The following is a 12,196-nucleotide window of genomic DNA, read 5'->3' as shown; positions in this document are numbered from 1 at the left end:
TAGCATGAATCGCTTTTTATTGTCTTGATTTTGGGACAATTTTCGTTGTTGATTTAGAATTTTCTGAGTGTCATGCACACATTTGAGGTTTTCTTTGGTTAATGTATTGTGGTCTATGTCCGGACTGTGAAATATGCTTGTGTGAACCCAGCCTTACTCTGTTGAGCTGGATTTTCAGACTTGGTGAAAAAGTATTTGCCAGCCAATAAACACATTATTGCTACCTTCTTTTAAACATACATTTACTTCAATTCCTTTTCTTATATTTAGGCCCTTCTATGAGAAATCTTGCCTCAGTTTTGAATCCAATATATTGGACTGTAGCTAAAGAAATTGAGGGCGCTGTGAATGGGTTTACACTTACAGGTGGAGAATTTACAAGAGAGTCTCAAGTGGAGTTTGCAACAGGTATGGACAAGCAAGCTTAGTTCTACATTAGAAAATTTATTAATCTTTGCATATGTCTTTTTTAATTGATTGGAGTATCAATGCTATCTTTTTTTGTTAAAACTAAATTGTATGTAAGGTTGGTCAAGGCTATGCCACCCCTGCAGAAGTGGCCAGAACGCAGGAAGGTTGTTAAATGTATTAGTCTGTACTGTGTGAATTGGTAAATGGCCACTACGGTAGGTGGCACGGGTAGCTGGATACTACTTTCCTGGCATCTCTAGGAAGCAAGGAGGGAGCAGAGTATAAATAGGGCAGGATCTAGAAGGAGGGCTGGAGAGACCCCAGTAGGAGAAAGTGATAACATGCCCAAACCATTTGATATAGAAGATCCTAAGGGTCAACCCTTTGACCCCGGACACGTGGGGTCCTGCTCTTTAGAGGACTGTTTGTTAACTGCGTTCCCAGAACAGGGATAGAGCCCGGACAGTTGGGGTGATATCTGTGTCATGCGAGTCGAAAGTATCCCTCTAACGAAATCAAGTAAAGTTCCACTGTTTGAAGAAATTATATCTGTGTCTGATTTATTGACGCAGTGGAAGAATGGACTGTGGTGAAAGCATCCTTGCAATGGAGTGGCGACCGGGACGCAAGGGGTTACCGGATGGCTGCGCTGCGGCCTGGCAATCCCTGTATGCACGACTACTACCGCATTCCCTAGCCACTCTACACATGCACCCCGTCCCAGAAGTCCTCAATGAACAGCAATGCTTTTGTTGTGTCAAATTTGCTGCCTCTATTCCTGTGATTCAAGTTCTATACCATCTGTTGCCATATAGTCATTACAGTCTCCATAGTTCTACATTTAATTCCCTGCAACACCAACGTGTCTTGTCCATCTTGCAGAACAGTTGCTAACCAGGATCTTCAGGGATCCATCTCACTTGGTGAGACATAGCCGATGACAAATACAATCAAAATCACAGAAAACTGATGGAATTCATTTGTTCGGCTGTAGATTTGCCAGAACCTGAAGAAAACATTATCAGGGTTGGCAACTTGACTTTTTATATTTTCTAAACAGCTTATCAAAAATTACAGACAGACATTATTTTTTATGGACACACTGGAAAACCAGAAAAAAAAATATGATTCTAAGTGATTCATGACTACAGCCCATACTTCTGATATGAAAATGTCAGCAGCATTCACTGTAAACTGTAAAATGAAGAGAATTAAAGTCAACATAATCTGTATAAGTCTCTACAGCTTAAAAAAATTAATGGACACATAACATTTTTTATGGACAGGACAAAAAAGTGCCCAATTTTTACAGATTGTCCTGGAATTTCTGGACATTTGGCAACCCTGAATATAATGCCATACATGATACATGAGATTAGAGCATATATGATTCATTATCTACGCAACACTAATAATTTAATAGCTGCAAACTAATTTTAAGTTTGTCTAAATGTAATAAAACAAAACCTACTTTAAGACACTGAAATGCAACAGCACCAAAGTCGCCAGCCATTCTTATATCAGACACAAAAGACCATATTTACTGATATTGGTCTCCAGTATTCATTTTCAGTTAAGCATGCATAATAGTCATTCTAGTTCTGCATGCTGTATTAAAGATAAGCCCGGACGCCTGCCCCAAAGGGGCTCCAGGGAGGGCGAACATGATTGAGGAGGGAAGGTAGGCCTGAGGGTTAGCGAAGGGTTAAGGTATAGTGATTTTTGTGTGGGAAAGTCTGGGGTGGGGTGGAGTTATGGGGGTTATGGAGCCATGTGAGTGGTCAGGGGGTGGTCAGTTGTGGGATGGATATTTAGGGCAGAACTGTGTAGGGGGTGGTCATTCGTTACCTGGCAGACGTCCGGATTCATCTCAAGATGGTGGATCTGCTGCAGGAATCGGGGAGCGTGGCGGGGCATCGCATTCAGCGTTGGCCTCAGGACGGGATGGAGCTGCAGACGGTAGACAAAGAAGAGATCAGGATGACTGGGGCATCAGTGCCCACAAGGAGGCAAAGGCGATCCGAGACCTTACTGAAGCGGAGCCAAGTCAGGGACACAGAGCCAGGTGCAGGATCCAAAGCTCTGGTAGGACCTTTTCGGTGTCATAGCCAAGACCCAGAGTAAAGTCGGCATCGTTGGAGCAGAGCGGAAGTCGAGCAGTGGGGCAGGCAGCAGCATTGTGGTGAGTGATGTCATCGGCCTCCCCTCTCCTTCCTGGGCACGGCGCAGGATTAGCGTGATGACGTAGACGGCACGGCCGTGTGTCTCAGTGACGTGGTCCGGCGTCGCAATCACGTGCCCCTGGTGTCACAGTCACATGACCGGGCAGTGAAGTCATGTGATCAGCCGAATCCAGTAAGTGCGGCATGTGTGGCGCGCAGGGCCCAGGCAGCGACCGGACGGCATCACATGACCCAGCGGCAGTGCAAAGGGTGGTGAGTGACATCTACGCCCTCTCCTCCCACCACTTATTCGGATTGTGACGCGGGGGGCAGCGTAACAACATGGGTGGCATGGCCATGTGATCCGAGGCACGGTTTCAGAGTCTGGCGTTGTGATTACATGGCCCCCGGCGTCAATGTCACATGACCCAGCAGTACGGTCATGTGATCAGCAGTATATTTGGGAAAGTGCGGCCTGCACAGCTGTGCAGCGCCTAGCCAGCCGTCGGACAGCATCATGGGATTCAGCGGCAGTTGGGCAGCAGTGCGGCCGATGAGTGTCGTACCAGGCCCCTGTCACCTTTGTCTGTTTGCGGCATGGGGGTAGTGGGATAACATGGGTGACGCGGCCACGTGACCCATGGTGCGGTCACGAGGTCTAGCGTTGCGGTCATGTGCCCTCGGCGTCATGTGCGAGATTCAGAAAATGCAGCCTGTGCAGCCGCACAGGGTCCTTGGAGTGGGATCGACTTTGCACCGGATTCCCGTAGGCGGCTGTGCGGCCGGAGCGCACCCCCCCTTCCAGTTGTGTCTCCGGGTTGGCGCCCATGCAGCCTGCATCGATCCACGAAGAAGACCGCGGTGCTCGTCGCGGATGACACGTGGCGGCTGTTCTGGGGGACACCTTGGAGTCAGCCTAGTAAGATTAAGGTTAACTTACACCTCGTATTAATGCTTTGGTTATAGTGGGTGGTAAGGGTGTTGATACGTATGGGTTTTGTGTGCACTAGGGTGCTGGTGTGTGTTTTTGTCCGTGGGTCTGGGAACGGTGCACGGTTGGTCAGGAGGTTGGGGGCTCTGTGTCGGCCATTGGAATTTACTGGGGGGCATTTTGGGTGCTGGTATGAAGTCCAGAGGGGATTGTGGGTAGTATCGTTTGCTCTACATGCATTTCACGAGTATTGCAGTTTTTTAATACTATTGCGTATTTGTGACGCCCTGGCCTATCAGGTCGTCACAGGGTATTGTGCAATCTGCCCTTCTGTACAATATCCACCTCCTTCTTGGTTACGGGTCCCCAACTAATGGTGTTGCCAACACCAGCCAATCAAAATCCTAGGAACACTCTGCACCACACCCACCAGACAAACCAGTGGACGGCCTGAGTGGAATAGGGTCGCCCACTTGGGGGGTTGGTAAGAGGAGATCAGGAGTGTCAGGAGTAGGCCAGTTGAAGGGAGGAAATGTAGGAGTGAAGGAGAGAGGAGGTCAGGTGCCGGGCTCCTTGGAAGTCACTAGGTAGTAGACGGTGGTCTGGGCCTAGTAGGAGCTGGACCCCCGGTCGCAGAGGATCATGACAAGGGGCACGGAACTGTCAAGGAGGACAGCCGGCGGCCTTGTACCATCACCGGACTGGGACCAGGGCACGACTGGGTACGTGGACCCTAGGTCAGGGAGTAACTTCAGGCAACCTGACAATTGACCTGACGAGAACAGAGCCTTCAAGATCCGCTCTCTACCCACTCCAAAATTGGGGTACTAGTGCAACGAGGGGGATAGGACTTTCCACTAAAACGGTCCAGGAAATCCCAAGCGTGAACCCTGAGAGCAAGCTCCCTCCGTTAGCCACACCGGGGAGCAGGACCCAACTAGTTCTACTCTACAGGGACCAACTAGCAAGAGAACTTAGTGCCAAGAAGAAGGTCACAGATCATCAGGCAACACTTTTGGGAACGGGACCTAAACGTGCTCCCCTCAGCGGCAGTGGTGTCCAGAGCTTTGGTTTACCAAGTTGTCGGTGTCAGCTTTATGTACTGAGTGAGTACGCAAGTGACCCTTTCACTCCCAACGGCACTCCTCAACTCCATCACCGAGTCCCGGGGCATTCCCCCTAACCGTGGAGGGGTTAAACACCTAGCTGCCCACTCCATCGCCCCCGGGTACTCCCAGCTGCAGCGGTGGTACTCCACCTTACCACACACCACGGGTGGCGTCACGAACTTTAAATATATAAGCCCCTGTAAATACCCCCTTTATTTGAGTGGCTGCATGACCCCCAGGTTCAGACACTCCTCGAGCCACCTCGGATCCGGATCCGAGCAGCCCGGCTGCTGACGTGGGGGCGGCACATATATTTATAGGGGAAGGAGACGTGTTATTTTGTATTGCGTAGTTTTGCTTAGACGCTAAAGGGGATATTTGGAATGCCAGTGGTAATGGTAGTGGTAATGTTTACGGCGCTTTGCGAGTAACTCAGGTGGAAGTCAGCGGTGGGGTGGAGCTTGAGGCGGGGCGAGAGATATTGGTGAAGTGCCGACAGATAGCTGTAACCGTGGCGGTTTCATGCTTCATTTCTGTTAGTCCTGGGGAGTTTTTGTGGGAGGTTTTCCACTGTTCAGTCGGATTTGAAAGGGTTATGGTAGTTCCCTGACATGGAGGGCCTTTTTGGGGGGAGCATTTGGTCGGCTTATGCGTTAGTGCTGCAGTTGGAGTGGATGCTTTAGTTGCTTTGGGGTGATGTGGAAGGTGGCTGTGTTTTTCCAAGGGTGTGGATTATATGCCTCTGTCCATGACAGCACTCCTAAAAGGGGGCTAAATGAGTAAATAGGGATTTTCGGAGGTGTTAGGTCCCCTGGTGTGTACAGCGTGGTTTGTTGCAGACAGATGATAGGTGGAGCTCGAGCCGGGTTGGACAACAGGTTTTAGGATCCTTCCTTTGTTGCTGTTGGAAGATACTTCTCCTGTGGTTTTGAATTAGGCCATCTACCCAGATTTGGTGACCGGGTCAGTTGTTTATTCATTGGAGCAGTGTTGGCATTTAACAAGGGGGTACTATAATTCTTCGGTCGGATGGAGATTGAGGCTGTTTTTTCCGGTGCTGTTGTTCCAAGTGTTCACTTGCGTTTGTGTTGGGGGTTCATAGGTATCTTGTGGAGCTGGGTGCCTTATGGTTTGCTCATTGCCTGGTTGGTTTTGGGGTTGACTGATGGTTGGTACTGTCAGAAAGTTGTGGATGGTCCAGAATCAGGGATGGTCTAGTGCCTAGTTTTCTCTCCATGGGCCCATCGGTGGACTCCAAAGGTGTTTCTTACTGCCCAGGGTGACCTGGCAGCCCGCTTATGGTTTGACAATTCAATGGGCCTGATTCATCCGGGTTGGGGGGGCCCGATGTCGGGTGGAAGACCACAGGTAACTGTCAGATTCCAGCGTATATCGGGCTGCTCCTTAGTGGTACAGTTTAGTTGGTTGGATATGTAGTTCTCATGCTGCTTGAGGCCTTTACTAAGTCCAACTGCATGATCTGCATTTACTATGGGGGTTACTGGAGGCTGCTTGTAGGATCTCCACAAGGGAAGATTTGCTCAACGGTTTTATACGCATGGACAGGTGTGTTCCCATCATGGCATTTAGTATGGTTATAGGCAGAGCATTTCAGCGGACCAGACATTTGTATTTGTTTCCGTCCGTTGGTAATGGGCTGGCACTGTGGCTGCAAGATGTTGTTATAAAGTGGAGGTAGTTTTTTCGGTCACGACTGTCAGGGGTTTTTTGGAGGGGGGCTCGCTCTGTTTTGCCATATGGTTGTGTGGGTATTGGAGAAACCTGTGGGCCTGACAGTGGTGGGCCTAGTTGTATTTGTTTCCTCTTTTTGTGCTCATAGATGGTTGTGGCTGGGGGAAAGTGTCGGTTCGAGGAATGGTCGGCCCATTGTCTTGACAGTTGGGACCGGGTGATCTTCGCTGTTGGTGAATTGTTTAATTAGATGGCTAACAAGTTCTGATTATAAGGTGTGTTCCGTTTTCAGGAATGGTATATAGAGCACGAGGCATGACGTTTTGTATCGCTGTCTGTAGGATCGGTCTTACACAGTGTGTAGGCCCTGCGGCAACAAATAGTCAGGAGGTCTAATTGGTCCCATGTACTTGTGGGTTCTGTTTGGGACAGCAGGGATAGAATTGTGGCACGGTGCAGCCTCGGGTGAGGTGTAGTTGGTAGTTGCGAGCGAGCAGGTGGCAGTTATAACCCCCCTTCTTTCTTCAATGGTCGGGCTAGTGACATGTCAAGGAAATGGAATTTAGTGCGGGGTTCACTGAAAGTTGGTTGGCAGAGGGGTGCGAAGGACTCTGGTAAACGACAGGGGGTTGTGCGCCGTTTGGGGTATTGTGATGAACAATTAGTTGGGGGAAGGCTGCTTGGTATGGGAATGTGTTCAAAGTAGCAACCGTGGTAGTCCCCCCTACAGTGGACCTTTGCGATCGGGGAGATGGTTTTAGGTCGACCAGGGTCACAACAGGGTAGGCAGTCAGTCAAGTTAATAGGATCTGGTGTTGCTTGCAGCAGTCAAAGGCCGAGTAGCAGGCAAGTGGTTGGCGCTGTGTACCTAGTGGGTGCAAAGTTTTGGCGGAAGGTCTGGGGTCATGGTGACAGCATTTCCGGAGAAGTGAGGGTGTGTCTGAATTTCTTCTGGACTTCGGGATGAGTTGGCGTTGCCATTCTTTTAGTTTTTGAGTGTTTGATGGATCCGCATTTCAGCGGCGGATTGGGTAAGGAGTTCATTTCACTTTGGCAGAAGTATGGGCAACGGTAGTGGCTGTTGATTCAGGGTGGGGTGTGTGCAGGAGATCTCCTGGAATCTGGAATCAAAGGGATGTACTCATAATTAGGTTTTTGGGACCGCCTCAATGTGGGGGTGTGGTGACACATTGGTGAATGGTGGGATTTTCTTTCATACAGGTGCCCGGCTTGATGGACATTAGTTCGGTGTTGTCAGGGAAGTTTTAGCATCTGAGTGGATTGGGATTGATAATGGCCATGGGTGGATATTTTAGGATTGGTGCTATCACACAAGGTTGAAAGGACCACCAGAGATTTCGGTACGGCACGCGGGTGGAGAAGACTGGGTTACTGGGGCGTCCAGGGACTTGATCCATGATATCAGGCATGACTGCCTTGGACCCTTGTCTTCCTGCCCATGTGTTGTGCTTGTGGGGTCGGTCATAGGGGATGTGTCAGAGGTTAACGGAACCAGTGCAGGTTCTTTTGTTACAACAAGACTGGTTGGCTTTGTTACATTATCAGTTGGTGGGCAATTTCTTTTTCGGAGTGTTGTGGTCTCAGTGAGGCAGAGTTCGCGTTCCATTCCTTCGGGATTGGGGAGGCGGCTCGCAGGGGACTGGGTACACAGGCGGTGCATAGGTGGTGCATAGGATCGGGCGTTGGGAGTCGGCTAAGGAGTTGGCAAGGTACAGGTCTTATGTGCTGCTGGTCATTTTATGAAAGTGGTTTGGTGCAGGTGGAATTATGAGGTCCAATGGAGTTCATTTTAGCCTGATTGGTATTGATATCAAGGCATTGGTTAATGGAGCTGTGGAGACAGCTCTGGTTGGTCTTTGGTGGCGGGACTCACACGTACAAGGTGTCATACGTGCTCATTGTGGTGGAAAGGAGGGGTGTATTTGAAGTTGGAGGATTCCCCAAAGAGCGGGGGGGGAGCCCAGTGCAGGAACAGGTTATTCCTGGTGGTGCCATGGTATACTTGGTTAAGGTGGGACCCTGCTGTGATGGGTCACAGCAGGACATGTTAACGTGGGTCCCTGCTGGGCTGGCCAGCGGGACATTAGTTGGGCTGGGTGTCCTTGAGCCGGTGTGGTGCGGATGAGGGCACGTGGTGGAGCTGGTGTTGCAATCATGTATAATAGACTCTTCATTTACCCCCCTCGTTCCTTTTCTGGTGGTTATGTTTATGGAATATTAATATGTTTATGGATGAAATGTTATTGCTTGTTTGGTGTAATAAGGCTGCTGTGGCCTTTTACATCCAATTTCACGCAGTCGTTGTGTCTTATTTTAGGTTAAGAAGGAGAAAGTGTTGATTTTGGTTTGGTCATTACGGTAAGGCAAGGCCGTCAGTCAGACTTTCCTAAGTCATGAATAAGGAATAGATCCCATATAGCCCCAGGGTTATAATGTCTCCTCTGTATAAAATCACTCCCACTTTTTCTAATATTTTGAAAAAAATGTCTTTAATTGTAGTAAATTCAGCCTGACCACTTTTGTTTTCAAAGCAGCTACACTAAAAAAACCTGGCTCAATTGCAATGATAAATACACTATGCCTTACATCGTAACTGTCGTTTTAATCTTTATTTCATAAATGAATAGTAAACATGAAAGTAAGCAACTTTGTAATCCATCTTATCAGAAAAATCTGCTTCCTTCTCTGCCAGAATTATCAAAATTTTCAGTTGTGGAGTAAAATCTGTATTCAGGAGATGGCAGATGTTGATGAGATTCTATGATGATGGGAGGAGGGAAGCGCTAGAGGCAGAGGGAGGAGCTAGAGGCAGATGGAGGAGCTACAGGCAGAGCTAAGCCTCCTCTTTCCTTTCTACTACATAGAATCTCATCAGTAACAGCTCTTATCTGTCTTAGTAATAGGAAAGTCTTCACTGAATACAGATTTTACCTCAGATCTGAGAATTTTGATAATGACTGATAATATGTATTACAAAGTTGCTGATTTTCATGTATACTATTAATTTATGAAATAAATATTAAAACGACGGTTACTCTTTAAACAATTTTCACAATCATTTAAAAGACAAAGCATTTAAGAACTTGTCATTGAATATGTATAGGAAGTGTTGGATCATTTTATATGTTGTATTTGCCAACTTTTAATCTCCAAATTTTTATTTTGCAAATGAAAATATTATCACGAATATACCAGGACTTTAAAATTGTGAGATGATATCTTTAGATGAAAATGTTTTATGAGGAAATCATGGTGAAATGTGTGTGTTCCAATTATAAATATTTATTATTCTTCATGGGGAAGTTGTCATGCAGACAGAGGTGTCCTTAATGGGAACCTGTCACCAGGATTTTCCCTTATAACCTGCGGCAAACACCAGTGAGCCCTTATATACAGCATTCTAGAATACTGTGTATAAGAGCCCAGGGCGCTCTATATAATGTTAAAAAACAGCTTTATTATACTCACCTGAGGGGCGGTTCGGTCTGATCGCCATTATTAGTCTTAGTCTGGCACCCCTTCTCTTCCTTTGATCCTTCTTCATAGCTCCATGTGGATGACGCGTATTATATCCAAACAGAGATTGCCATTCCACTCCTGCACATGTGCTCTTTGGGATTTGCCCTGCTGAGAGTAGAGCAAAGTACTGTAATGCACAGGGAAAGGTCAAAGACTGCCGGCACATGCGCACTACAATACTTTGATCTGCACTCAGCAGGGCAGATCACAGTGCGCTTCCGCTGGAGTACAGTGGAGACATGCCGGGACACATCATCCACATTAAGCTGCAAATGAGGACGGCGACTGCACAGGATAGAGGAGGCACCGGATCCCGAGACCAGCGACGCCCATTGGACTTGACTGCCCCCTTAGGTGAGTATAATAAAGGTATTTTTTTTCATTAAGTATCAGCAGTGAGAAAGGGAATAATACATAACTTTTATTAGAATTATTAAAAAAATTGCGTAGTGCTGCAATTTATAAATTAATTTTTTGTGCAAAAAAAATGAAACAATACTCATGTCCAAGAGGACCAACAAAGATAGCGTTGGAGCCCCCCCGGTGGTGTCCGTCAATGATAGACCATAATCACCAGATGGACATTGAGGGGCTTCGACGCCAAATCAGTGTCCAAGATTCATAGACACTGTAAATTGATGACTACTATGAGCCGGATAAATGGGGCAACAACCTATAATCCTATTAGTCAGGTTAGGGTCATGGGAGGATATATTCCAGTGGGAACCAAGCCCCCCAATAGGACTCACCAGTGTAATATACAGTATGGGGTTACTAAATCCCCCAAAAAACAAGCTTTTCATACATGTAAACACCAATTACCAACCATAACCTAACAGAAATCTAACAAAAATCCATCCAAGATCACAGTGGTGTTTCTTGGATTTAATTCAGAGTATAATCACGGCAGTAAACATATAGGTATAATTATTGCCTCTTGCTTATAATGACCGGCTCATTTATACATCATGCAATTATAAATAGAGAAATGGAATGGTCTCACCCAGTTGTAGGTGCAGGTCAGTAGTTAGAAGGGGGTCATCAGGATAGATGAATCGGGTGGCTGTCCATAGCCGGGCAGGAGCTCTCTCCCTGGCAGGAACTAGCTGAACCCTCAAGCCCCATTAGCTCCAGCCCTTACAAGGACCGTCCCAAACTGACCCTGATTAGATTAGCCCTAAAGATTCATCACCATGGAACCTCCCGACGCGTTTCCTCCGCCAGGATTCATCAGGGAATCATGAATGGATAAGAAAGTCGGGTTTAACACTGCGCTAAAACCATGAAGCCAAACGATGTGATGAATTCTTTGCTATATTTTCTTTATTTAGGCCAAGTCTACATGTTTCAAAGGCATGTCCGCCTTCTTCATCAGGACAAAGGAAAAAACAGCATGATACCAATTGCTACTTGGGGATACATATATATTGAAAAAGAGGCTCCACACCTACACAGGTGATGTCAGTCAGGGAGTGGCTGAACATCACGTGTATGAATAACAGAAAACAGTGGAGAAAAAAATGGAAGAAACAGAAAGAAGAAAAAAAAAAAAAAAAAGGAATTGGAAGGGGTTAAAACAGAGGGGTGTACGCATATGTCTGTAAAAAAATTTTTTTGCTTTAATAAAAAAACAAATGTAAAAAAATGTGCTTTATTATAAAGCTTGCGCCTAAAAATACATAAAAATATAATGTCAGGTCGCTGCCAAAACAATCAGCAAGAAGGTGCAGAAATATATCAGCAAGAAGGTGCGAAAATATATATATGTATAATACTGGAGATGATCCAGCAGTAAAAAAAGGGGGGTTTATGCTTTAATAAAAACAAATGTGCTTTATTTGTAAAACTTGTGCCTAAAGATACATAAAAATATAGTGTCAGATCGCTGACAAAAACAATCAGCAAAAAAGTGCAAAAATATATATATGTATGATACTGGAGATGATCCAGCAGTGAAAAAAGGGGTTTTTTTTTTCTAGATACAAAAATGTGAAAAAAAGGGGGGGTGGGACACACGGGTTTTTGCTTTAATAAAAAACAAATGTAAAGAAATGTGCTTTATTTGTAAAGCTTACGCCTAAAAATACATAAAAATATAGTGTCAGGTCGTTAACAAGACAATCAACAAAAAAGTGCAAAAATATATATATGTATAATACTGGAGATGATCCAGCAATGAAAAAAAGAGGGTTTTGTGAGGTACAAGAATGTGAAAGAAAAATGGGACACACGGATTTTTGCTTTAATAGAAACAAATGTAAAAAAATGTGCTTTATTTGTAAAGCTTACGCCTAAAAATACATAAAAATATAGTGTCAGGTCGCTGACAAAACAATCAGCAAAAAGGTGCA

At 46.1% G+C, this 12,196-nt stretch overlaps 1 protein-coding gene across 1 annotated transcript in view; it reads left to right on the top strand.

Annotated features, from left to right (window-relative positions):
- Nucleotides 1–12,196, top strand: part of HMCN1 (hemicentin 1) — a 921,797-nt gene that overhangs the window by 708,025 nt on the left and 201,576 nt on the right. The window contains exon 95 of the mRNA XM_075322013.1: nt 271–408. Coding sequence (XP_075178128.1) covers nt 271–408 — 138 coding nt within the window. The remainder of the gene's footprint in view (nt 1–270; nt 409–12,196) is intronic.

This window comes from Anomaloglossus baeobatrachus, chromosome 8 (assembly GCF_048569485.1).
Source record: "Anomaloglossus baeobatrachus isolate aAnoBae1 chromosome 8, aAnoBae1.hap1, whole genome shotgun sequence".
In the NCBI taxonomy this organism is placed as follows: Eukaryota; Metazoa; Chordata; class Amphibia; order Anura; family Aromobatidae; genus Anomaloglossus; species Anomaloglossus baeobatrachus.
This window is presented reverse-complemented; position numbering and strand designations above follow the sequence as displayed.